This window comes from Procambarus clarkii, chromosome 79, assembly GCF_040958095.1.
Source record: "Procambarus clarkii isolate CNS0578487 chromosome 79, FALCON_Pclarkii_2.0, whole genome shotgun sequence".
Classification (NCBI taxonomy): domain Eukaryota; kingdom Metazoa; phylum Arthropoda; class Malacostraca; order Decapoda; family Cambaridae; genus Procambarus; species Procambarus clarkii.
The window spans coordinates 11,279,299-11,304,949 of NC_091228.1; the positions used below are offsets into that span (position 1 = coordinate 11,279,299).

The 25,651-nt window shown below is 46.2% G+C and overlaps 1 protein-coding gene across 1 annotated transcript in view; it reads right to left on the reverse strand.

Moving 5' to 3' along the window:
• Nucleotides 1-247: 247 nt before the first annotated feature.
• LOC123751416 (alpha-2-macroglobulin-like) overlaps nucleotides 248-25,651 on the reverse strand; it is a 622,101-nt gene continuing 596,697 nt past the window's right edge. Inside the window, 5 exon segments of the mRNA XM_069314540.1 lie at nucleotides 248-730; nucleotides 3,987-4,388; nucleotides 14,469-14,681; nucleotides 19,584-19,735; nucleotides 20,478-20,751. Of these exon segments, the coding sequence (XP_069170641.1) occupies nucleotides 695-730; nucleotides 3,987-4,388; nucleotides 14,469-14,681; nucleotides 19,584-19,735; nucleotides 20,478-20,751 (1,077 nt within the window). The 3' untranslated portion in view covers nucleotides 248-694.

Sequence of the window (25,651 nt, forward strand, 5' to 3'; positions counted from 1 at the left end):
CAACTATTTCGACTAAAGTTCCAAGTAGGATTAAGTTCACTGGTACAGATGGAAACACCAGGTTTCTCTCTATAGGTCAGTGACAAAACTACAAATCTCAATATTCTCGATTTTGGCTGCAACAAATATTTAGCCTTATACCTGCAAAGGGTTAAGACAGCACAGGATCGGAGCAAATGGAAAGACTTGCTGTGGTTGCCAAAAACTAGAAAAGTTATGTATAATAAATGGCTTTTCCGGAGAAAGATTATATATTTTTTGACAAAAACTGTTTAATTGTTCCAGTTGCAAACAATAAGGCACATGTTTACTCTCACTCAGAATACACACAACTGATACTGCTGATATACGCACGTGTAAACAGACTTTTAATTAACGATGGAAAATTAAAATGCACAATAACCAAAAAGGACACGAGATTATACATACACAAGTAACTGACAGATGTCCCTTTTGATTGGTAATAAAATTATAGGCAAACATTATTGCAAGGCAAACAGATAATAACGGAGAGATGATAACTGTAGGATGAAGTCGGATGTGTTCGTTAACATAGTCCACCACTTTTGCAACGTTGGAATCTTCTAGAAATTTATGAATGAATGTCAGTCCTAGCATCAGTTGTTATCCCAGCACAAGCTATTGATCCTAGCATCATTTTAGTATACTAGGAATACTATCAGAAGTGTATGTCCTAGCGGCACTCAGTTGGAGGAGGAAGCGTGTAGCTCTGCAATGAGAGAAGAAAATATATATTAATATTTTGGTTGTGGTAAACTACGACCATATAAATAATAAAGTTGAGTCTCCTGAACCAGTTGCACCTCTTCCACCTATTGCTTCTCACCTTTCACAGCAACGTCTACCATTTTTTACAAACTCCTCACTGCACCAGAGTTTTCAGACAGTATAGTATATTAGACAATCAGCAAAACAAACTACATACCTTGATAAGGGAAAAACGATGGAAGAAGAGTACGGTAATTTGTCAATGTCAAGATAACTTGCATTAGTATCGAAGAGCATCACCAAATGGCAGCTAAAGTCAGCTTAGTGTTTGTTTCACTTGCGAGTCCGGTTGACTCACATGGCTGGCCCCAAGACGCTCTTTTGTAAAGACCATCATTGTTGTCTAACATAGGAGGAGTTAACGTTACTTGGGACATATATTGTCTTTATCTTATGGGGTGGGGGGCAGGTAGCTTCCTTAGTTTTATTTGTCATTACTTTTCACGATTGTGGTTCAGTTAAGAAGAGAGAAGACGGGTAATACCCTGAATGTATTTCAGATTTATCTTTCCTGACATCATCTTGTTTCCTGTTTCTGCAGCAGAGCTATCGCCCTATAGTGTGGGCATCAGTTGCCCCGGTGTCTGAATAATACTTGGGTCCTCAACCAAGACTTGTTGAGGGGAGATTCTAAAGGTCCTTGTGCACACAAGTAATTATCAAAGAAGGCGCCAAGGCAGAAGTCAATGTAGCACCGTCTGTGTCGCAAGATTTTCAAACGGAGCATGATATCACTCAAGATGCCAATACGAAAACAGAAGGGGGCCTAAGGTGAATGATATCAAGGTATCGAATTCACCAAGGATTGTAATCAGAGACAACGACTCCTAGAGAGATTAGGAAAGGAAGACACACGAACAGCCAGAAAATCAGGGCAATCGACAAGGAGGTTTAAGGCTGGACATGGACAACGCAGTTTGGACAAGAGAGAGCAGGACGTTGTTCCATTAAGTGACCTTAAGTCAGGTAGGTGTGCCTTGTGTGCATACTTTGTTTTGTTTTCAGTATATTCGTGCTTCGTCGTGCCCTGTGTAACGATGTATCTTGCTCGTTTATACGATTCCACTTGAGTGGACGATATGGATTCGTGGGATTGATATCAGTGGAACCGTCTACTTTTTCCTCGTTTGTACTTTCTTGAGTTGGCCCACGCTCCCCTTGTGTCCGGTGCGCCTGGACGTTTATTAATAAATCACCCATATAGTTCCCATTGGGATTGGGTGGCTGGTTAACCAAGCATTTTTCATAATAAAGTTTTGTATGTTTTGGGATTTTCTGTATCATTTGATTCGTTAATGCAAGCAGAATTAACTCGGTTAATGCTGTTTGCAGCTTTCAGGAAAGCAAAATTTGCTGTTGCTATTTGCCTATGTTGGCTGAGCCGCCCTCCAGGATGACAGCTAAAGACACTTATTGTACTCCATCCAGACACCTCAAGGTTTCGGCTTTTGCAAGTCTTCAATTGTGGCCAACACTGTGGGAGGCGAGCCTCCTCTTTTTTAAGAATCCTGAAGTTTTGGTATACTGACTTGAGTTAAATTCTTAGTTTTACTGTCTGGGGCTGGGAGATCGGCTGGCATCTTTACTTGCCTCTGCCACCGCATTTGATAAGGGTTATTAAACAACCTTGGCCTCAGACTTCTGCTGTTTCTGACATATTAGCGGTGGATCCTTGTGGGGTAAGTGACGGTATTGTAGAAGCCTAGTCCCTTCTTCTGAGTTCGTCCATTGTGTTTGTGAAACGATGGGAGTTCCTTTCCCGTCGAATCGAACTTTCCCATCATCAAACCCCATCAAGATGGTTTCTCATCACCCCCCCCCCCAACTTTTGTTGGAGGGGGGGGGGGGTCATGGTTTTTATAGAAGGCATTTATACCCATCCTCCCTAGGTTGTAATAGCGGGCATCTCTACGCCTCCTCTTTCCCTTTGTTGTGAGGGAAGGGTAGGGTTTTAATAGAGAGCATCTCTTCTCCTTCTCTTTCCCTTTGTGGGGGTGAAACGCCATAAATTGTTTTATTTACGATATTCACTGAAACAATTAGAGTCAGTCCAGGAATTGTGTGGCGACGGTCTGTCGGTCCTTGAGAATAACAGTCACACTTTTTAATGCGCTAATGTTTACATGTTGGGTATAGGTCAGGTTGTGTCAGGTGTCCTTGTCCTCTACTATACTGATACCTGCAGACAGTGTTGTGATCTTTCCCTAATACAAGCCCCTGTCTAGGTGTGATAGTAAGATATTTAGAGCTGTGTGCTGTACACTTTCGAGCTGTGGGTTGAAGACGCTATTACAGTGTTGGCTGCTGGGATACCTTTCTCAGCTGTTCGTCCCCCAAGCTCTGTGGTCCCGGCCTCTCACCCCTCACTGGCCAGCCTTTCATCTTTGTGCTTCTTTATTACTCTCTCTTTCAGTTCAAAGTTGGTTTTCGTCACCAAGGCGCAGTTGGGTATTTGCTCCGGAAAGCTACCGAAGACCAGCCCAGAAATCAAACATTTAAAGTCATGAAATTCGCTTGTTTGGGCGGCCTCGTTTGCTCCCTGTTCCTGTAGTTGTTCCCTGTGTTGTTCGGGGCTGCTTTAAGGCGGCTCGTAGTATGTTGGCATTCGGCAACCTACTTCTTCCCTTGTTTCCTGTTCTCTCTCATAATGACACTCAATTTGTCTTCGTTCACAAGTACTTCCTGGGCAGTATTTACCGATTATGAGGTTGCTCTAGGATCCCTATCGCCACTATGAGCTCACCAGATTATTTTCCTGTGTCTGGGTGGGTGGGAACAAGTCCAGAGGTGTGACGGGTCAGTAGTGCCGGGGCCTGGCCAGCTATTTAGGCCGCCCAAAAAGGGCCATTTCGTTACATTCAACCCATAATTATACATAAGCTCTAAGAGATCTGTAAGTACAATTTCGGTCTAGCTATAACGTAGGAGTGTTATGAAAGAATACATGAATAGTTCAAAAGCTACAGAGCAAAATCAATTTGTACTGAAACTGGAAACTATTCCAGTAATAAAAATGTGATGCAATACATTTTAAATAAGACAAATTTAATTATTAAAAAACTATATTTTATTGGAAAGTCAATTCATTTAATTTCATTTTTTATATTTAAGTTATAAATATTTAGCAGAATAAAAAATAGCATTTTGTTGTTGAGGAAAGATGAGGAAGGAAAGACAACCTGGAACGATGGACTGACCTTTGAGATCTGGAACTCTGGCTGATAGTAGTCATAGAGACGCACTGTGCCGGGCTTGACCTCCTCCACCTCTATGTCTCTTATTACACGGAAGTTTGCACAAGTGTCTTTAGCAATTAATTCTTCAATATAGAAAGCTATCTTGCTGCCATCTACATCATATCGCTTTATATTTTTATCCTTTTTAAGAAGTTCCTTCAGATCATCTTTCTCTGGGATGTAACCGGAAATGAGATTGACCTCAATGACGGCCATATTGGACTTGCCGTCCGGGAGGCGGTAGGAGGCGCACACAGTGATGCGCTTGGTCACGCACTTGTCATCCGGCACGGTGTTTGTGTTGACGGTCATGTCGAAGGCGTCACTCGCCTCAGCCTCAGGAATGTTGTACCGCAGAACAGCCTGAAACAAATTGTTAATGCAATAATTATCAGAATGCACTAAGCCTGCATGTCAATTGTTACAATATCGTAGCTCATTACTTGGCTTGCCTTTGGCCTCGTACACGCCAACTTCCACCATGAGAAGCTGGCAGTCAATACCACCTTTATGAACCTTTGGCCTCATACTCGCCAACTTCCACCATGAGAAGCTGGTAGTCAATACCACCTTTATGAACCTTTGGCCTCATACACGCCAACTTCCACCATGAGAAGCTGACAGTCAATACCACCTTTATGAACCTTTGGCCTCATACTCGCCAACTTCCACCATGAGAAGCTGGCAGTCAACACCACCTTTATGAACCTTTGGCCTCCTACACGCCAACTTCCACCATGAGAAGCTGGTAGTCAATACCACCTTTATGAACCTTTGGCCTCGTACACGCCAACTTCCACCATGAGAAGCTGACAGTCAATACCACCTTTATGAACATGAGAACAAGAATTAAGGACGTTGCAGAAGGACTATTGCCTCACTCGTGGCAGCTCCTGTTTATATTCACCCAACCTCTTCTATCTATGTCTATCCTACGCTTGAAACCATCAAGGGATCCCACGTCTAATATGTAACCTGGTACTTTGTTCCACAAATCAACAACTCTGTTTTCAAACTAGTATTTACCCAGGTCTTTTATAAATTTAAACCCATTCAATTTATATCCATTATTTCGTGTTCTATTTTGCGTTGATATATTTAATAGCTTATTACAATCCTCCTTGTTACGCCCATTCATTTCTGTCACTCCTAACTCTTCACTTTTCTACCGAATGTAAACTAAGTTTTTCAACCTTTCTGAATATGGAATGTTTCTAGTTTGTGGGATAAACTTAGTTATCCTTCGCTGAACTCGTTCAAGTGAATTAATGTTAATCCTAAAGTATGATGACCAAAACTGTACTGCATAAATCATACATTTATATACAAATTGTTTGGCTTTAAATATATACTAACCATGACCCCCCCCCCAGATATTCTTTGTAATAAACTGCTAAAAATAAACAAAACAAGAGTGAAAGTAATTTAGCGAAACATGGTCTGTTCTTAGTGAAACTACATTGTGTTTCATTTATTAATTTATGTTTTTAAAGACACACAAATGAATTTTGTGATTATAATTTCAAGCAATGTACCTACAATGAATATTAAGCTTGCTTCTATCGCTGTGAGCACACAGCCACAGACATACGCACACGCAACCAAAGACATATGCACACCCATATGACAGCAGCGTACTCTACACTGGCAAAAGTTAGAACATCATTCAGAAACCTAAGCGAGAAGGCTTTTAGGGCACTTTTCACTGCCTACGTTATCTTGAGGTTATCTTGAGATGATTTCAGGGCTTAGTGTCCCTGCGGCCTGGTCCTCGACCAGGCTTCCACCCCCAGGAAGCAGCCCGTAGCAGCTGTCTAACACCCAGGTACCTATTCACTGCTAGGCAACAGGGGGCATCAGGGTGAAAGAAACTTTTTGCCCATTTGTCGCTGCCTCCACCGGGGATCGAACCCGGAACCTCAGGACTACGAATCCGAAGCGAAGTCCACCCAGCTGTCAGGCGCCCCATTGGTACGTGAGACCAATCTTAGAGCCCCCCACCTGAAGAAACACGTAAGGAAACTGGAAGTTTGCGACGAGGCTCGTTCCAGCGTTAAGAGGAATGGGGTATGAAGAGCGCCTGAAGGAACTGAGCCTTATGACACTAGAAAAAAGAAGGGAGAAGGGGGATACGATAGGAACGTAGAAAATACTTAGGGGAATTGACAAAGTGGAAATAGATGAAATGTTCCCACGTAATAGTTACAGAACGAGGGGACATGGGTGGAAGCTGGAAAATCAGATGAGTCACAGAGATGTTAGGAAGTATACTTCTAGCGTGAGAGTAGTGGGAAAATGGAATGTTCTTAAGGAGCAGGTTGTGGAAGCAAACTGTATTCATAATTTTAACACTAGGTATGATAGGGAAATGGGACAGAAGTCATTGCTGTAAACAACCGATGGCTAGAAAGGCGGGATCCAAGAGTCAATACTCGATCCTGCAGGCACAAATAGGTGAGCACAAATAGGTGAGTACAAGTAGGTGAGTATAAATAGGTGAGTACACACATGCACATACACACGCACACACAGCCAAAGACATACGCATACCCAATCACAGACATATACACACGCAGCCACATACACTTCAAACCAGGTAAATGTAAGGTAATGAAACTAGGGGGAGGAAATAGGAGACCAGACACATGATACAGAATGGGAGATGAAGTCCTTCATGAAACGGACAGAAAGATCTAGGAGTTGATATCACACTAAACCTGTCTCCTGAAGCCCACATCAAAAGAATAACATCGGCAGCGTATGCGAGGCTGGCTAACATCAGAACTGCCTTCAGAAACTTGTGAAAGGACTCTTTCAGAACCTTGTATACTACATATGTAAGACCATTCCTGAAGTATGCGGCCCCAGCATGGAGCATGTACCTTGGATGAAACTGGAAAAAGTTCAGAGGTATGTCACTAGACTAATCCGAGAACTAAGAGGCATGAGTTACGAGGAAAGGCTGAGGGAACTGCACCTCACGTCGCTGGAAGACAGAAGAGCTCGGGGAGACATGATCACCACATACAAGATTCTAAGGGGAATTGACCGGGTAGACAGAGATAGATTATTTAACATGGGATGGTGCACGCACAAGGGGACACAGGTGGAAGCTGAGTACCCAAATGAGCCACAGAGACATTAGAAAGAACTTTTTCAGTGTCAGAGTAGTTAGTAAATAAAATGCATTAGGCAGTGATGTGGTGGAGGCTGACTCCATACAGTTTCAAATGTAGATATGATAGAGCCCAGTAGGCTCAGGAATTTGTACACCAGTTGACTGACAGTTGAGAGGCGGGACCGAAGAGCCAAAGCTCAACCCCCGTAAGCACAACTAGGTGAGTACAACTATCGCGGGGGCCTGATAGCTGAGTAGACAGCGCTCTGGACTCGTAATTCTAGGGTCCGGGTTCGATCCCCAGTGATGGCAGAAACAAATGGCAAAGTTTCTTTCACCCTGATTCCCCTGTTACCTAGCAGTAAATAGGTACCTGGGAGTTAGACAGCTGGTACGGGCTGCTTCCTGTGTGTGTGTGTGTGTGTGTGTGTGTGTGTGTGTGTGTGTGTGTGTGTGTGTGTGTGTGTGTGTGTGTGTACTCACCTAGTTGTACTCACCTAGTTGTGCTTGCGGGGGTTGAGCTCTGGCTCTTTGGTCCCGCCTCTCAACCGTCAATCAACAGATGTACAGGTTCCTGAGCCTATTGGATTCTATCATATCTACACTTGAAACTGTGTATGGAGTCAGCCTCCACCACATCGCTTCCTAATGCATTCCATTTGTCAACCACTCTGACACTAAAAAAGTTCTTTCTAATATCTCTGTGGCTCATTTGGGCACTCAGTTTCCACCTGTGTCCCCTAGTGCGTGTGCCCCTTGTGTTAAACAGCCTGTTTTTATCAACCCTGTCGATTCCCTTGAGAATCTTGAATATGGTGATCATGTCCCCCATAACTCTTCTGTCTTCCAACGAAGTGAGGTTTAATTCCCGTAGTCTCTCTCCTCGTAGCTCATACCTCTCAGCTCGGGTACTAGTCTGGTGGCAAACCTTTGAACCTTTTCCTGTTTAGTCTTATGCTTGACTAGATATGTACTCCATGCTGGAGCCGCATACTCCAGGATTGGTCTGACATATGTGGTATATAATGTTCTGAAAGATTCTTTACACAAGTTTCTAAAGGCCGTTCTTAAGTTAGCCATCCTGGCATATGCTGCTGATGTTATCCTCTTGATATGAGCTTCAGGGGACAGGTCTGGCGTGATATCAACCCCCAGGTCTTTCTCTCTCTCTCTGACTCTTGAAGTATTTCATCTCCCAAATGGTACCTTGTATCTGGTCTCCTGCATCCTACCCCTATCTTCATTACATTACATTTGCTTGGGTTAAACTTTAACAACCATTTGTTCGACCATTCCTGCAGCTTGTCCAGGTCTTCTTGAAGCCTCAAGCTGTCCTCCTCTTTCTTAATCCTTCTCATAATTTTGGTGTCGTCAGTAAAAATTGAGAGGAATGAGTCTATACCATCTGGGAGATCATTTACCTTTATCAGAAACAGGATAGGTCCAAGTACAGAGCCCTGTAGGACTCCACTGGTGACTTCGCGCCAATCTGAGGTCTCACCCCCTCACTGTAACTCTCTGCTTCCTATTGCTTAGGTACTCCCTTATCCACTGGAGCGCCCTACCAGTTAATGTGTGTATTGTGTGTGTGTACTCACCTAGTTGTACTCACCTAGTTGTGTTTGAGGGGGTTGAGCTCTGGCTCTTTGGTCCCGCCTCTCAACCGTCAATCAACAGGTGTACAGATTCATGAGCCTATCGGGCTCTGTCATATCTACACTTGAAACTGTGTATGGAGTCAGCCTCCACCACATCACTTCCTAATGCATTCCATTTGTCAACCACTCTGACACTAAAAAAGTTCTTTCTAATATCTCTGTGGCTCATTTGGGCACTCAGTTTCCACCTGTGTCCCCTTGTGCGTGTTCCCCTTGTGTTAAATAGACTGTCTTTATCTACCCTATCAATCCCCTTTAGAATCTTGAATGTGGTGATCATGTCGCCCCTAACTCTTCTGTCTTCCAGCGAAGTGAGGTTTAATTCCCGTAGTCTCTCCTCGTAGCTCATACCTCTCAGCTCGGGTACTAGTCTGGTGGCAAACCTTTGAACCTTTTCCAGTTTAGTCTTATCCTTGACTAGATATGGACTCCATGCTGGGGCTGCATACTCCAGGATTGGCCTGACATATGTGGTATACAAAGTTCTGAATGATTCTTTACACAAGTTTCTGAATGCCGTTCGTATGTTGGCCAGCCTGGCATATGCCGCTGATGTTATCCGCTTGATATGTGCTGCAGGAGACAGGTCTGGCGTGATATCAACCCCCAAGTCTTTTTCCTTCTCTGACTCCTGAAGAATTTCCTCTCCCAGATGATACCTTGTATCTGGCCTCCTGCTCCCTACACCTATCTTCATTACATTACATTTGGTTGGGTTAAACTCTAACAACCATTTGTTCGACCATTCCTTCAGCTTGTCTAGGTCTTCTTGAAGCCTCAAACAGTCCTCTTCTGTTTTAATCCTTCTCATAATTTTAGCATCGTCCGCAAACATTGAGAGAAATGAATCGATACCCTCCGGGAGATCATTTACATATATCAGAAACAAGATAGGACCGAGTACAGAGCCCTGTGGGACTCCACTGGTGACTTCACGCCAATCGGAGGTCTCACCCCTCACCGTAACTCTCTGCTTCCTATTGCTTAGATACTCCCTTATCCACTGGAGCACCTTACCAGCTACACCTGCCTGTCTCTCCAGCTTATGTACCAGCCTCTTATGCGGTACTGTGTCAAAGGCTTTCCGACAATCCAAGAAAATGCAGTCCGCCCAGCCCTCTCTTTCTTGCTTAATCTGTGTCACCTGATCGTAGAATTCTATCAAGCCTGTAAGGCAAGATTTACCCTCCCTGAATCCATGTTGGCGATTTGTCACGAAGTCCCTGTGTGTGTGTGTGTGTGTGTGTGTGTGTGTGTGTGTGTGTGTGTGTGTGTGTGTGTGTGTGTGTGTACTCACCTAATTGTACTCACCTAATTGTGCTTGCGGGGGTTGAGCTCTGGCTCTTTAGACCCGCCTCTCAACCGTCAATCAACAGGTGTACAGGTTCCTTAGCCTATTGGACTCTATCATATCTACACTTGAAACTGTGTATGGAGTCAACTTCCACCACATCACTTCTTAATGCATTCCATTTGTCACTCACTCTGACATTCAGTTTTCACATGTGTCCCCTTGTTCGTGTACCACCTGTGTTAAACAGTTTATCCTTAGCTACCCTGTCAATTTCCATGAGGATTTTGTAGGTAGTGATCATGTCTCCCCTTACTCTTCTGTGTGTGTGTGTGTGTGTGTGTGTGTGTGTGTGTGTGTGTGTGTGTGTGTGTGTGTGTGTGTGTGTGTGTGTGTGTGTGTGTGTGTGTTTACTAGTTGTGTTTATTAGTTGTGTTTTTGCGGGGGTTGATCTTTGCTCTTTCGGCCCGCCTCTCAACTGTCAATCAACTGTTTACTAACTACTTTTTTTTTTCCTACACCACACACACACACCCCAGGAAGCAGCCCGTGACAGCGGACTAACTCCCAGGTACCTATTTACTGCTAGGTAACAGGGGCACTTAGGGTGAAAGAAACTTTCCCCATTTGTTTCTGCCTCGTGCGGGAATCGAACCCGCGCCACAGAATTACGAGTCCTGCGCGCTATCCACCAGGCTACGAGGCCCCTGTGTGTGTGTGTGTGTGTGTGTGTGTGTGTGTGTGTGTGTGTGTGTGTGTGTGAGTGTGTGTGTGTGTGTGTGTGTGTGTGTGTGTGTGTGTGTGTGTGTGTGTGTGTGTGTGTGTGTGTGTGTGTGTGTGTGTGTGTGTGTGAAAATATTAGTAGTTTGTAACTGTTGATTGATTGACAGCTGAGAGGTGGGCCGAAAGAGCAGAGCTCATCCCCCGCAAACACAACTAGGTGAATACACACACGCAGCCACAGACATACGCACACAGAGCGACAGACACACGCACAGACATACACTCACACAGCGACAGATTTACGCACACACAGCGACAGACACATGCACACACATATGCACACACATACGCACACACAGCCACAGACACACGTACACAGACACACTATCACTGACAAGCATCCCCTGCAAAATACTTGAAAGAATAATTAGGCTAAGACTTGTTGAGCACCTGGAGAGCATTGGGTTTGTAAACAAGCACCAACATGGGTTCTGGACAGGTAAATCATGCCTAACAAACCTTTTAGAATTCTATGACAAAGTAACAAGGATAAGGCAGTACAGAGAAGGCTGTGCAGACTGCATATTTCTTGACTGCCAAAAGGCCTTTGATACAGTACCGCAGGAGTACACAAACTTGAGAGGCAGGCAGGAGTAAGCGGAAAGGCCCTAGTATGGGTGAAGAACTACCTAACAGGAAGGAGCCAAAGGGTAATGGTAAGGGGCGAAAAGTCGGACTGGCGAACAGTAACGAGTGGAGTACCTCAAGGATCGGTGCTGGGCCCAATCCTCTTTCTAATTTACGTAAATGATATGTTTACAGGAGTGGAATCCTACATGTCTATGTTTGCGGATGACGCAAAATTAATGAGAAGAGTTGTGACAGATGAGGATTGTAGGATCCTCCAAGAGGACTTAAACAGGTTGCAGAGATGGTCAGGGAAATGGCTACTGGAGTTCAACACTAGTAAATGTAAACTTATGGAAATGGGATCAGGTGATAGGCGACCAAAGGGACAGTACACAATGAAGGAGAACTGCCTACTTGTAACGAATCGAGAAAGAGACCTGGGAGTGGATGTGACACCTAATCTAACTCCTGAGGTACATATAAATAGGATAACGACAGCAGCGTACTCTACACTGGCGAAAATTAGAACTTCATTCAGAAACCTAAGTGAGGAGGCTTTTAGGGCGCTTTACACTGCCTACGTGAGACCAGTCTTAGAGTATGCCGCACCATCATGGAGCCCCCACCTGAAGAAACACATAAAGAAACTAGAGAAGGTTCAGAGGTTTGCGACGAGGTTTGTCCCAGAGTTACGAGGGATGGGATATGAGGAGCGTCTGAGGGAACTGAACCTTACGACACAAGAGAAAAGAAGGGAAAGAGGTGATATGATAGGAACATATAAAATACTTAGGGGAATTGACAAAGTGGAAATAGATGAAATGTTCACACGTAATAATAACAGAACAAGGGGGCATGGGTGGAAACTGGAAACTCAGATGAGTCACAGAGATGTTAGGAAGTTTTCTTTTAGCGTGAGAGTAGTGGAAAAATGGAATGCACTTGGGGAACAGGTTGTGCAAGCAAACTCTATTCATACTTTTAAAAGTAGGTATGATAGGGAAATGGGACAAGAGTCATTGCTGTAAACAACCGATGGCTGGAAAAGCGGGATTCAAGAGTCAATGCTCGATCCCGCAAGCACAAATAGGTGAGTACACGCACACACATACACTCACACAGCGGCAGACACATGCACACACATACGCACACAAAGCCACAGACACACGCACACACATACACTCACACAGCGACAGACACACGCACACACACACTCACACAGCGACAGACACACGCACACACATACGCACACAGCCACAGACACACGTACACAGACACACGTACACACATACACTCACACAGCGACAGACACACGTACACACACATACACTCACACAGCGACAGACACACAGCTTGAGGCTTCAAGAAGACCTGGACAAGCTGCAGGAATGGTCGAACAAATGACTGTTAGAGTTTAATCCAAGCAAATGTAATGTAATGAAGATAGGGGTAGGAAGCAGGAGACCAGATACAAGGTATCACTTGGGAGATGAAATACTTCAAGAGTCCGAGAGAGAGAAAGACCTGGGGGTTGATATCACGCCAGACCTGTCCCCTGATGCTCATATCAAGAGGATAACAGCAGCAGCATATGCCAGGTTGGCTAACATAAGAACGGCCTTTAGAAACTTGTGTAAGGAATCTTTCAGAACATCATATACCACATATGTCAGACCAATCCTGGAGTATGCGGCTCCAACATGGAGTCCATATCTAGTCAAGCATAAGACTAAAATGGAAAAGGTTCAAAGGTTTGCCACCAGACTAGTACCCGAGCTGAGAGGTATGAGCTACGAGGAGAGACTACGGGAATTAAACCTCACTTCGTTGGAAGACAGAAGAGTTAGGGGGGACATGATCACCACATTCAAGATCCTCAAGGGAATTGACAGGGTTGATAAAGACAGGCTGTTTAACACAAGGGGCACACGCACTAGGGGACAGAGGTGGAAACTGAGTGCCCAAATGAGCCACAGAGATATTAGAAAGAACTTTTTTAGTGTCAGAGTGGTTGACAAATGGAATGCATTCGGAAGTGATGTGGTGGAGGCTGACTCCATACACAGTTTCAAGTGTAGATATGATAGAGCCCAATAGGCTCAGGAACCTGTACACCTGTTGATTGACAGTTGAGAGGCGGGACCAAAGAGCCAGAGCTCAACCCCCGCAAGCACAACTAGGTGAGTACAACTAGGTGAGTACACACACACACACAACCACAGACACACGTACACACGCACTGACATACACTCACACAGCGACAGACACACACACACACATACGCACACACAACCACAGACACACGTACACACACATACACTCACACAACCACAGACACACGCACACACAACCACAGACACACGTACACACGCACAGACATACACTCACACAACCACAGACACACGCACACACAACCACAGACACACGTACACACGCACTGACATACACTCACACAGCGACAGACACACACACACACATACGCACACACAACCACAGACACACGTACACACACATACACTCACACAACCACAGACACACGCACACACAACCACAGACACACGTACACACGCACAGACATACACTCACACAGTGACAGACACACGCACACACAACCACAGACACACGTACACACGCACTGACATACACTCACACAGCGACAGACACACACACACACATACACTCACACAGCCACAAACACACGTACACAGACACACTCACACATACACTCACACAGCGACAGACACACTCACACAGCCACAAGCACACGTACACAGACACATGCACACACATACACTCACACAGCGACAGACACACGCACACACACATACGCACACACAGCCACAGTCACACGCACACACAACCACAGACATACGTACACACGCACTGACATACACTCACACAGCGACAGACACACGTACACAGACACATGCACACACATACACTCACACAGCGACAGACACACGCACATACACTCACACAGCCACAAACACACGTACACAGAAAGACTAACAGAGTAAGCTCACCTGCAAGACAGCACATCCCTGGCCCTCCATAGTGATGGAGACCTTGGTGGGAACAGTGGGCAGCTTTACCAACTGCTGCAGCAGTTTGTTGTCGTCGGTGACGGTGAAGGGGTGTGCCAGGCCGCTAGCTGTCACCGTTGCCACCACGTTCAGAGGTCCCTGGTACAAGTGGGTCTCGTACAGTGCCAGCGCCTGGAGGGCCACCACCGTATCCTGCGTATTGGGCACAAAACGTCCTGTTAGCAAAGACTTTTTCAATTATGATTTTCCCCTAACATTCACGATGCTTCCTTTAACTGAAAATATGTTTCATTGTGTACCTATGTATCAGTTTCAGATTCAACACCATAGATTTGGAAAAGTTTCAGTAAACATAATTCCGTTGAACAATTACAAGTAATATATGTACAGGTGCAAGTATTGTGTAATGTCAATCACTTGCTTCGCACAATCCCCTCTTCATGCTGATATTCTCAAAGTACTTGTGTTTCTCATATTACCTAACCCACAGCTCTCACCATCAAACTACCCTAACTCTTACATTTGGTTAGCAATATTAATTTCTTAATTAGCTAAGGTTCCATTCGTTTTTAATATGCAGACAAATTTCACAAATGTAATATCCATCTTGTTCATACAAACATGTTTTGCAGTCAACCTTAAACGTTTTTCACCTAAACACTATCAAGACAACGAGCTAGTGTTGTCTCAGCAACACAACTCACAAAATACGGCCAACTTCTCACTGTTGCCACATCCCCAAGTACCGCTCCATTATGTAAATTTAATTAGTAGAATAGAGGGACCTCTTTAGTATTGTTTACAGTTATTCTAGACATGTGAGGAGATGTGGTGCGCCCGTCACGTCCCGAGTACAGGCAACACACACACCTGAAGCACCACCTGCAACAAGGCTAGTCCTGCCTGTGTGTGACGAGACATCCCAGGTACAGGCAACACCCACACCTGAAGCGAGGACCCAGACAGGAGTCGAAGGGGCTGATATTTTATCTGTATACTCAGCGAGAAATCCAAGTAACAGTGAACACCAACCAGTGGACGGGATAATTATCTAAGTGTAATTCCAGGAGGAGAGTTACACTCGTGGTATCCCGTCTTCCCAGTACTCATTGTCGTATAACACTTTCACACAACTTCGGTATAAACTTTATGCCTACATCATGCCTAGCTATCAGGGCGCCATTATGCCTGTCAGGCACCTGACAGCTGGGTGGACAGCACTTCGGATTCGTAGTCCTGAGGTTCCGGGTTCGATCCCGGTGGAGGTGGAGACAAATGGGCAAAATGTTTCTATCACCCAGATGCCCCTGTTACCTAGCAATAAATAAGTACCTGGGAGTTAGACACCTGCTACGGGTTGTTTCCTGGGGATGTGTAACAAAAAGGAGGCCTGGTTGAGGACCGGGGAGCGGGGACGCTAAGCAACGAAATCATCTCAAGATAACCTGAGAATAGATCATATATTTCACAAAACATGGCAGGCAACACGTGAATAACGAACGAGTTTCCTACTCCACTTAAGAGGAGAGCATGGATAAAGAACTCCAAAAGTCAACTACCGGTGGCAGGTCAGAATGTAAGGGGCCCCTCATGAAACATGGCAACCATCAAGACTATAGTGAAGCACTCGAGTCCCACCGCCAGTAACACCAGACCCCTGATTTCCTTATTTAAGGTTACAAATCCAACTCTAAACACAAATAACGGGAAGAAGACAGAAAAGCAGCACAAAACAGTGGCTTCCACTTATCCTAACACATCCCTAAAACACATGAAGGAAACCGCAGAATAAAGGCAAGGCTCAGACTCCGCCACTACCACCACCGAGGGAGCAACACCAGACAGCCGTCTACTGCGCCTTAACATCTGGAGCTTGCGGGGACTGTGGAACAAGGACTTAATACACTGGGGGTTCTGTGGTATAAGGACGTAATACACTGGGGGTTCTGTGGTATAAGGACGTAATACACTGGGGGTTCTGTGGCACTAGGGATTAATACACTGGGGGGTTCTGTGGCACAAGGGCTTAATACACTGGGGGTTCTGTGGTACAAGGGCTTAATACAATGGCAGTTCTGTGGTACAAGGACTTAATACACAGGGAGTTCTGTGGTACAAGGACTTAATACACTGGGGGTTCTGTGATACAAGGACTTAATTAATACACTGGGAGTTCTGTGGTACAAAGTCTTAATATACTGGAGGTTCTGTGGTACAAGGACTTATTATACTGGGCTGCTACATAGAGGACCGCCCAGAAATATGTTTTTCCGCTCCACAGTGCTCAACTTGTGTATATTTCTTTGTCAGTTTCTTTCATATCAGCATTTCTTTTGTTCAAAAGAAATTATACGAGTTCTTCTATTGCTAAAGAACATGAAAGTAAACAAAATTCTGCTAAATTTCCATGCAATAATTTTTTTTTTTTTTTTTTTTTTTTTTTTTTTTTTTTTTTTTTTAAATGCAAGCATGCGTAAATTGTACAATAAAAACAGAACAAATATAACAGAGAACAAAAGTACAAAGCACACACATGAACAATGACAAAGGAACAAATCAAGAGAAGACCAGCCAGAAGGGCTGACCACAAAACAAAAAATGCATATACAAACATAACACAAATATAAACACAGCGTAATACAAACATAAGGGAAACATAGAGGCAAGAAACATACAAAGCAAGTCTGCTAACACCTCAAACACATAATGCACACATAACAAAGAGCATACCCCAACAGCCTGAAGGGCACACAATATGACAAGCAAGCGCACACGACATCCACAACCGAACACACAAACGCACAGGAACCGCACACCCCCCCACTAGCCATACAAGAAAACCCACAATACAAACCGGAGCACGCAGGAACCGGGAAACAATACCCACCCCACCCACTCACATACACACCCCACAACCAGGCAACACAAAATACACAGAAATCACTTGCGAGGAACCTCGAGAGAAATGTACTTCTCCGGGAAAAGATCATGAGGATATTTCGCCTTGTAAGCTTCCCAGACTAGATCTTCAAGGTCGGTAGGGTTTTCGACCCCCCGCGCTCGAGCGGGTATCATAAACTCAGGAACATCTATATCTGGCGGCATCGGCCAATGCCTAAGGTCACTGACGCAAGTCGCATAACGAGGCTGGGGAGCGCCAACCACGCCCTTCGAGGAAGCAGATGACACCGGAGAAGCGGACGAGGGTCGCCGAGCCTGCCACGCCTTCGACATCGGAGCAGGCGCCGGACGCTGAGACGATAGCACTTCCACGGATACCGCAGGAGACATGGAAGGGACTGCAGGAAACGGAAGAGGCGGCAAGACCGCTGCCGAGGAAACGGGTAACGAGGAAGGGGCCACAGAACATCCAGAGCGAGCATCCTTTCTCAACATCACTACCAGGCCACCCCGCTCACCACCAACTACAGCAGGGGAAACCACCGCCCACGAAGAACCGGAGCCATCCGACGCAGGCAACGCACCTGAAGCAGGACCCACGGACACCGGACTAGAGGTTGAGGCCGAAACGCCGGCACCGGCATCCTCAGGCAAGTGTACCTCCGCCACCACCGTAGTGTGCACCACATCCGGAGCCACTCCACCGTCAACGGAAGGACGACACTCTTCGAATTCGCCAACATCAGCCCACGCAGAAGAACGCCGGGAACGCTTAGGCTCGGGCCGCACATCATCAGACCCGGAGGCAGACTCAGCGACCCGCGCAGCACCAACCGAGCGAACCGACGCACGCTGCAGCACGGCAGCCTCCTCAACCACACGGGGCACCAGGCCAGGCACAGGAGGGAATGCCGGAACCACCTCAGCTCCCAGCACAGCTGGAACAGACGGCGAGGGCGCAGGGACCGGGACAGACACAGCAGAGGAAGAACTGGAAGACGAGGGGTCTGAGCAAACGGCAAGCGGAAGAGGCTCAGGGACACCAGCTGGAGCACTAGGCGAGGACCCAACCTCCGGAGGAGATGCGGCAACAACAGGGGGCGCAACAGGCGGAGCAACAGCTGCTACAGAGGGCACCTCCTCAGCCGAAGAGACGTCCATACCCACCGAATCATCCCCCACAGGAAGGGGCGGAAAATCCTCCTCACTGAAGAGATTCACTGGTGCAACAGGAGGCGCAGAACAGTCAGCAGCCTGATGGCCCAAAAGACCACAACGATAACACGTCCGCGGCTGACGGACGTAAAACACCCGAACGTTGTACCCCATAAGGCGCACAGAGGACGGAATATCCGCCCGGAGTCTCATGCCCAGGGTGCGAATGTTAGACCTCACACCCTTAAGAGGACTAGAAGACACCACGTTCACTCTCACACTAACAACTGCGCCAAAACGGCCAAAATACCGCCGTAGCAGAGCCTCTGGAAACTCCAAGGGAGCCCCATGCACACTGATGTAAGTAAGTGCACCACTTCTATCCGAGAGGGTGACAGTGCCCGCACCATCCGGCAGGGGCAGAGTCCGCCCCTCGTATCGCCGGAGAAAATCGCGATACGCCACCTCCTCTGCAAACTTCACAATTGCCCTACGGGCTGTTACCAACTCGACCCCATAAATCGCAAACACAGGGACAGAGAGCATTTCACAAGCCAGGGCAATCTCCGGGTAACCAGCCCGCACAGAGAACTCTAGTCCCACAGACTGAGCCCGGACGACTGGGGGTAGAGGGACCCCCATCGTAACGCCACGTCAGCACAGGCGAGCAGAGACACACCCGCCCCCAACCAGCCGAAACGGGCAAACTACACCAAACTGCTGGAGCGCCGATGCAACACGTCCGCCCCTTACCGAAGCTAGGGCCAGACTCATGCAATAAAATGGTTGGTTGTATAGGCAAGACATGTTGGGTAACAATGATGGTTGTATAGGCAAGACATGTGGGTAACAATGATGGTTGTATAGGCAAGACATGTGGGTAACAATGATGGTTATATAGGCAAGACATGTTGGGTAACAATGATGGTTGTATAGGCAAGACATGTGGGTAACAATGATGGTTGTATAGGCAAGACATGTTGGGTAACGACGATGGATGTATAGGCAAGGCATGTGGGTAACGATGGAGAATACTACCTGTGTGGAATAGAATCCTCCTTGGCCATTCCTCTGCGCCGTGATCCACTTGACCACCTTCCTAGCCTGCTGCTCGTATTGTTTAGGGTCAAGGGTCATCATGGCCATGATGGCGTAGCCAGCTGTTTCCACCCCTACAGCCTTCGTCTTGCCTGATTATACAATACGTAATTGTTGTATGAAACATCAATCATTTGGACACAGGTAAAATATATCCCTGACCACAAGACACGTAGATAATATTTTTTTTTTCGCTTTGCCCATCAGAGCCTCGAACCCAGAACCAACAAAGCAGAAGACTTGTTCTACCAACCAAGCTACGAGCACCCACAATAAGGGAGGAGCTCAGAGAGACAGCTGGTTTCTCAGTCAGATACCAGTTGTGGTGCTTGTAGCCTGGTTGGTAGAACTAAAGTTGTCTGCTTTTGTGGCATTTGGTTCGAGGCTCTGATGGTCTACGTGAATGAAATGTAAAATAAATTAAAACAAATGCTGTAAACAATCATCTTAAAATTAAAATTCTATTTAAAACTTCTTTTTAACCGAACAAAATTTATTACGTGATTATTTTGATTAGGCTGCAAATATCAAGCCACAATACACGGGTTCTTTGATTAGATATATTTATATTGATTTACCTGTGTTTATTTTCAAATATAAATTATTCTAGGAGTTGCATTTAATAAAACAATAATGAATGACATTCATCTCAATTTTGTTTTACATTTTAGCTTTATTTAAGGCCTATCAAGCTCGCCTAAAATTATAACCATAACCACTTGTCAGTACAACCAGCAAGATTATTCAGTCGTAAGCAAAGTTAAAGAGAAAATAAATATAGTGCTTACGCACTTACTAAGGTAACACCTTATACCCTTCTTCCCCCGACTATACCTGGTCCCTTGGGCAGCTCCCAGTGAGTGGAGTTCTTTGTCACAACAGCTTGTTCCAGCAATTTCTGGAGAATTACTTCGGCTTCAGGAAGCTTAGCCAAGGCGAAAGCATAGGCTTTGAGCGCCATAACGTAGGGGTCAGAGGAGGAGTCTGCTTGTAGACACTGGGCAGCCAAACAGTCGGCCTGGCTGCATGACTTGTCATTGGCCTCCAGGAGAGCAATCATCACATAGGCTGTTAGAGGCACGGGAGAGTCACTTCCATCAATTCCTCCCTGTTAGAAATGTGATAACATATTGTTATAGGATCGCCTGAGTGTTGAACTCTACTGCATGTTCTTGCAAATTCAATCATCAGTTCCTAAAACATAACTTACTTTCAATTATTTCATTCTGAAAATTTTTGTCTGATCATTGTTTGTTGGTGGTCCTTGTTGGTGTCCGGAGTCAGGTCTGGGTTGGTAGAAACTTAATTGTTGGTTGTTACGTTGTCCGCGTACATGTGCCCAGTTTTGGGTCTGGTTGGTTGGGATCCTTGCCTGGAGGGCTGCCTTCTCTTCTCTCTTCGTTTGGTGGGAGTGGTGTAAGGTGAAGTGTTGGAGATTTTTTGGCGTTGTCGCTAAGCAGGAGGCAGCCAGGAGGTTTGGCCTGCTGCGGGTTGCTTCAGGCTCGACTGTCTAGTGTGTATGTGCGGTTGAATGCTGGGGTTGACTGCTTTGGGGAGATTTTTGAGTGTAAGGAGCGTATTTGTAGGTTGCATACAGAGTTGGCTGAAGGTGTTCGGGTGCGTGCTCGTGTGGCTGAGCGTGTGGATGGGAGAGGCTCTTCCCCTTTCTTTTAGGGTGTGAGAAGGCTGCGAGGGATTCTGTTCTTCTTACGGGCCTTCGGCCGCCTGATGGTTCTGTTTTTTCTTGCATGGAGGGGGTTCTGCTTTACATGCGGCGGGAATTGAAGGCGCTCTATGGGGTGGTGCAAGGGGATGGTGTGCTCGCAGATTTTTTTTTGGATGGGTGTACCCTGGTTTGTCAGGGCCGGAGTGTGCCCGCTTGGTGAGGGATGTTTCGTTGGGGGAACTTCTGGATGAGGTCCGGTCGTTTCGTACGGGAAAGGTGCCCAGTGTGGATGGCCTTCCCGTTGAGTTCTATATTACCTTTTGGGATGTGTTGGGGGAGGTCCTTTTGGAGGTGGTGCAAGCTTGTCTGCAGGTGGGTGCCCTGCCTGACTCCTATTGTGACGGGATCGTGCGGCTGCTCCCGAAGCCGAGCGATTTGCAGTTTTTTTTCGAATTGGAGGCCTATTACGCTCTTCAATGTTGATTATATGATTTTGTCTAAGGTTTTAGCTTGTCGCTGTGGCGTTGTCGGGCGTCGGTGCTCTCTGTGGAGCAGTTTTGTGGTGTTCCTGGTCGTGCCCTTGTGAATTGCAATTCTTTGATTCGTGACGTGCTTCTGTACGTGTCCGAGTATCGCTTTTCAGCGGCGATGATCAGCTTGGACTGGTCGAAGGCCTTCAATCGGGTGTCGTTGACGTTTGAGTTCCGTGCGATGGAGCGGTTTGGGTTTCCGTCGATGTTTGTGGATTGGGTGCGCATGTTGTATGCCAGGTGTCACAGTCACGTTTGTGTGAATGGGTTTTTTAGTTCCTTTTTTCGATTTGCCATTCTGTGCATCAGGGGTGCCCCATGTCTATGCTCTTGTATGTGATTTTTCAGGTACGTCTTTTTCGGGCGGTCAAGGCATGTTCCTTGATTGTGCCTCCTCTTCTGCCTTCGGGTCTTCGGCAGCCTATTTGCAGGTATGCTGACGATACCGTTTTGTTTGTGGCTTCAGTGGGTTCGGTTGGTGCTGTTCAGGACGTTCTCCTGCGGTTTGAGTCTGGCACGGGGGCAAATCCTGCAAAGTTGTGTTTGATGGGTATCGGTGATTGGGCCTCCCGCCTGGTGTAGGGAGGGTCGGGGTTTCCGGTGGTCTTGTCGCTTCGGGTTTTTGGGGTTACCTGGTTTGCCTCTTATGACCATTCCTTGCAGTGGAATTGGGGAGCTGTCTCTCGTTCAGTTGGGGTTGCGGTTGGGTTATTGTCGTGTCGTCAGTTGACGATCTACCAGCGGGCGTTGGTTGTTGCGTGTAAGGTTCTGTTGCGAGTGTGGTGGTTGATGGCTCGGTGCTTTCCTTGGGATCGCCGGAAGGCCTTGGATCTGGAGAGGCTGGTGTACAAGTATGTGTGGTGTGGTCATTATCAGCCGGTATGTCATTCGACGCTGGTGTTAGGGGTGAGGGAGGGAGGTGTTGGTATTCCCGACGTCTTTACTAAGGCCAGGGCCCTCTTCTGGGTCTCGCTGTGTCAGGGGCTGGTTCTGGGCGAGGGGGGGGGAGGGGGTTAAATGCGCTGTTTTTTTCTGCTCCATTCGGTTCAGTTGCTTTGCTTGGTTAATTTGGAGGTTAGTTGGGAGGTAGCTTTGTTTAAACCCCCCTGTTTATTCTTGGGCCGTGGAGGTTCTTCGGGCGCTCTACCGTCGTCCTTTTTGTTTTCCTTTTCGTGTAAGGCTGTATATGGGGTTTTGTTGCCTCGGGTGCGGCCTCGAGTGGAGGACTTGTTACCGTGTTGGATTGGGGTGGCATCTGGTCGTGTTTGAGGGGGAGGGTCTTGGCGCCTCAGCAGCGGGAGTTAATGTTGCAGTTTCTGCATTTGTCGCTAGTGACAAATGAGCGGTTTTGTTTGCTTGGCTTGCGTGATTCTGAGGCGTGTGTGCACTGTGGCTTTAGTGAATCGCAGGTGCATGTCTTTTATTTTTGTGACCAGTTGCAGGGGTTGCCTGGTATCAGGAACTCCTGGAGGTGTTTTGTGGACCGGAGTGTCGGAGTGGTGTTTTGAAGTTTTTGTTCTTGCATTTTCTGGGTTGTTCACAGAGGGTGTGCAAAACGTTGTGTTTTGGTTGTGGATTATGTGTTTTGTGTGTGGGTTGGGAGGCGGGAGGGTTATGGGGTCACTCGCATTTTTTTTTTTGTGACGGTGCATGTGGTTTACCTGGTGGTGGTTGCAACGCGCTTTTCCTGCAGAGTTTCGTCAGTGGTTTACGGATGTCTTTGTTAGTGGGTTGCTTTAGAGTGCGTCGGTGCGTCGGTGGTTGGGCGGTGGTGATTGGTCGTGGGAGGGGTTGGGGCGTTGTTATGGGTTTGGGGTGTGGAGGAGGTTTCAGGGGGTTGCTTTAGCTGTGTGTTCCCTTCCCCGTCCCTTTGGGCCTCCTTGGCGGGGGTTGCATGTGGTTGTGTGTGTATTCCTTGTGGTGGTGCTGCTCCTGTGCGTGTGTGGTGTGTTTTGGTGCCTCCGGGCACCGAGTGTGTCGGTGTGCATGGGGAGTGTGGGTTTGGGGGCTGTTTTCGGCTTCTGCGTGGACCTGAGTTTTTCAGTTTTTTAGTTTTTCAGCTTTTTTTTGGTCCTGGTCCGCCTTGGCCTGTGCTCTTTGTATTTGGGTGTTATGTTGGTGTGTGGTGTGCAGTTGTGGTGTGGGTGGTTGTGTGTGTATTTTTCTTGTTGTTTGCGTGGGTGTTTCGTGTGCGTGTTCAGGGTTTTCTGTACTTTTGTCTCTATGTATATATTTTTGTGTCTTGTGTGTTTGTCCTGTGCTCCTTTGTTAATGTGTGTGCGTGGTGTGGTTGGCGTTGTGTGCGTGGTCATCTGTCCACGTCTGTTATGTGTCTGTTTTCTGTATTCGGTTGAGTGTGTTTTATGTTATTTATGTTTTTTTTTATGTATTTTTCTGTGTTCTGTTATATGTTACTAAGTATCTGTGTTCTGTTTAGACTTGTTTTTTATGATGCCCGTGTCGGGATATCTGGGTTTTGCCCTGTATTGTGTTATATTTTTTATGTGTCGCTTGTGTATGTTTTTTTTTGTGTTTAACTGTTCCTGATGCTGTTTACTGTTCCTGTTACTGTCCCTGTTTACTGTTCTTCATTGTTATTTTATATATGTACCGATTTCTTTTGAGTTTTGTGTGTTCTGGTATTTGTTTTATTTTTAAAAAATAAAAACAAAAATAATGGGGCCCACCAATGACCCTCAGAAGGAGGGGTTTCATTTTATATAATGCAGTTTTTCTAGGAGGGGCTGAACTGTGGCTCCCTGTAACTCACCACTGAAAAGCTTAAAATGGGACTTACCAGGGAAGAGAGCAAAGATCAGCCCACCTTTGGTGGGTAGATCTTTGACATATATGAGAGAAACTCTTTCCAAGGTCAACACAAGCTCAAAGGGGACTAAGGAAACCAGGTAATGAAATGATTCGTGGTATATCCAAAGAGCCCTTAAAAAACGAAGCCCACGAAAAATTAGAAAATACTGTCGCCAAAGCCGCAAGGTCCCAAATAACACGTGCCCAAAGACACACTGCGGCTTTCTAAATACAAAACCGTGAAGTGCTGCAATCAGACAACAAAGGATGCACTCCCTGCCAAACAAATCAAGGACCAATACCCAAAGGACCCATCTGAACGCCAACCGTCTCAATCTGACAAAAAAAAAAAAACTGAGGAAAAAATACGCCATGGACGAAAGAACAAAACGCACACTTCCAGAGGAGAGCGAGAAGCTTCTCAACACCACAACTGGAAGCAATGCCCAACAAAAACAAAGACCTCCAATGAGAAGTCATAGACCAAAGGGACAACCGAGAACAGACGAGACGACAAAACCCTGATCCAGAGACCAAGATGGTCAAGGAGTAAAATGAGCAGGCCAAAGGTGAACAATTGCACGGGACAATTTGGAAAATGGTGTCGAGATAGTATAGACCTCAAAGGACAGCAAAAGTAGCTCCTCCTAGACCGAATTACACCAACAAACAACCAAGATTAAAAGAGAGAGGACCACCAAAACTGAAGACAAATCATGATACAAATGAGTGAAACCTTATACTGCCACTGCGACAAATGAGGCAGTTATGATTCTTAAGCTTATATATAGCTCGCCATACAGATGGCGAAAGATCAGAGTAAGAAACTCCACTCATGAAGAGTCCAGAACGTCAAACCAGAGCGAAAAATCTCTGGAGAGATTTGCTGAAAGACATGTGATCGGAAAAAAAGGTGCTTCAAATGATTATTGTGTATGTAAACATTCAGTGTGTGGAAAATTTCCGCCAACTACATCATTATTATAATCATAGAAATGAAGTAC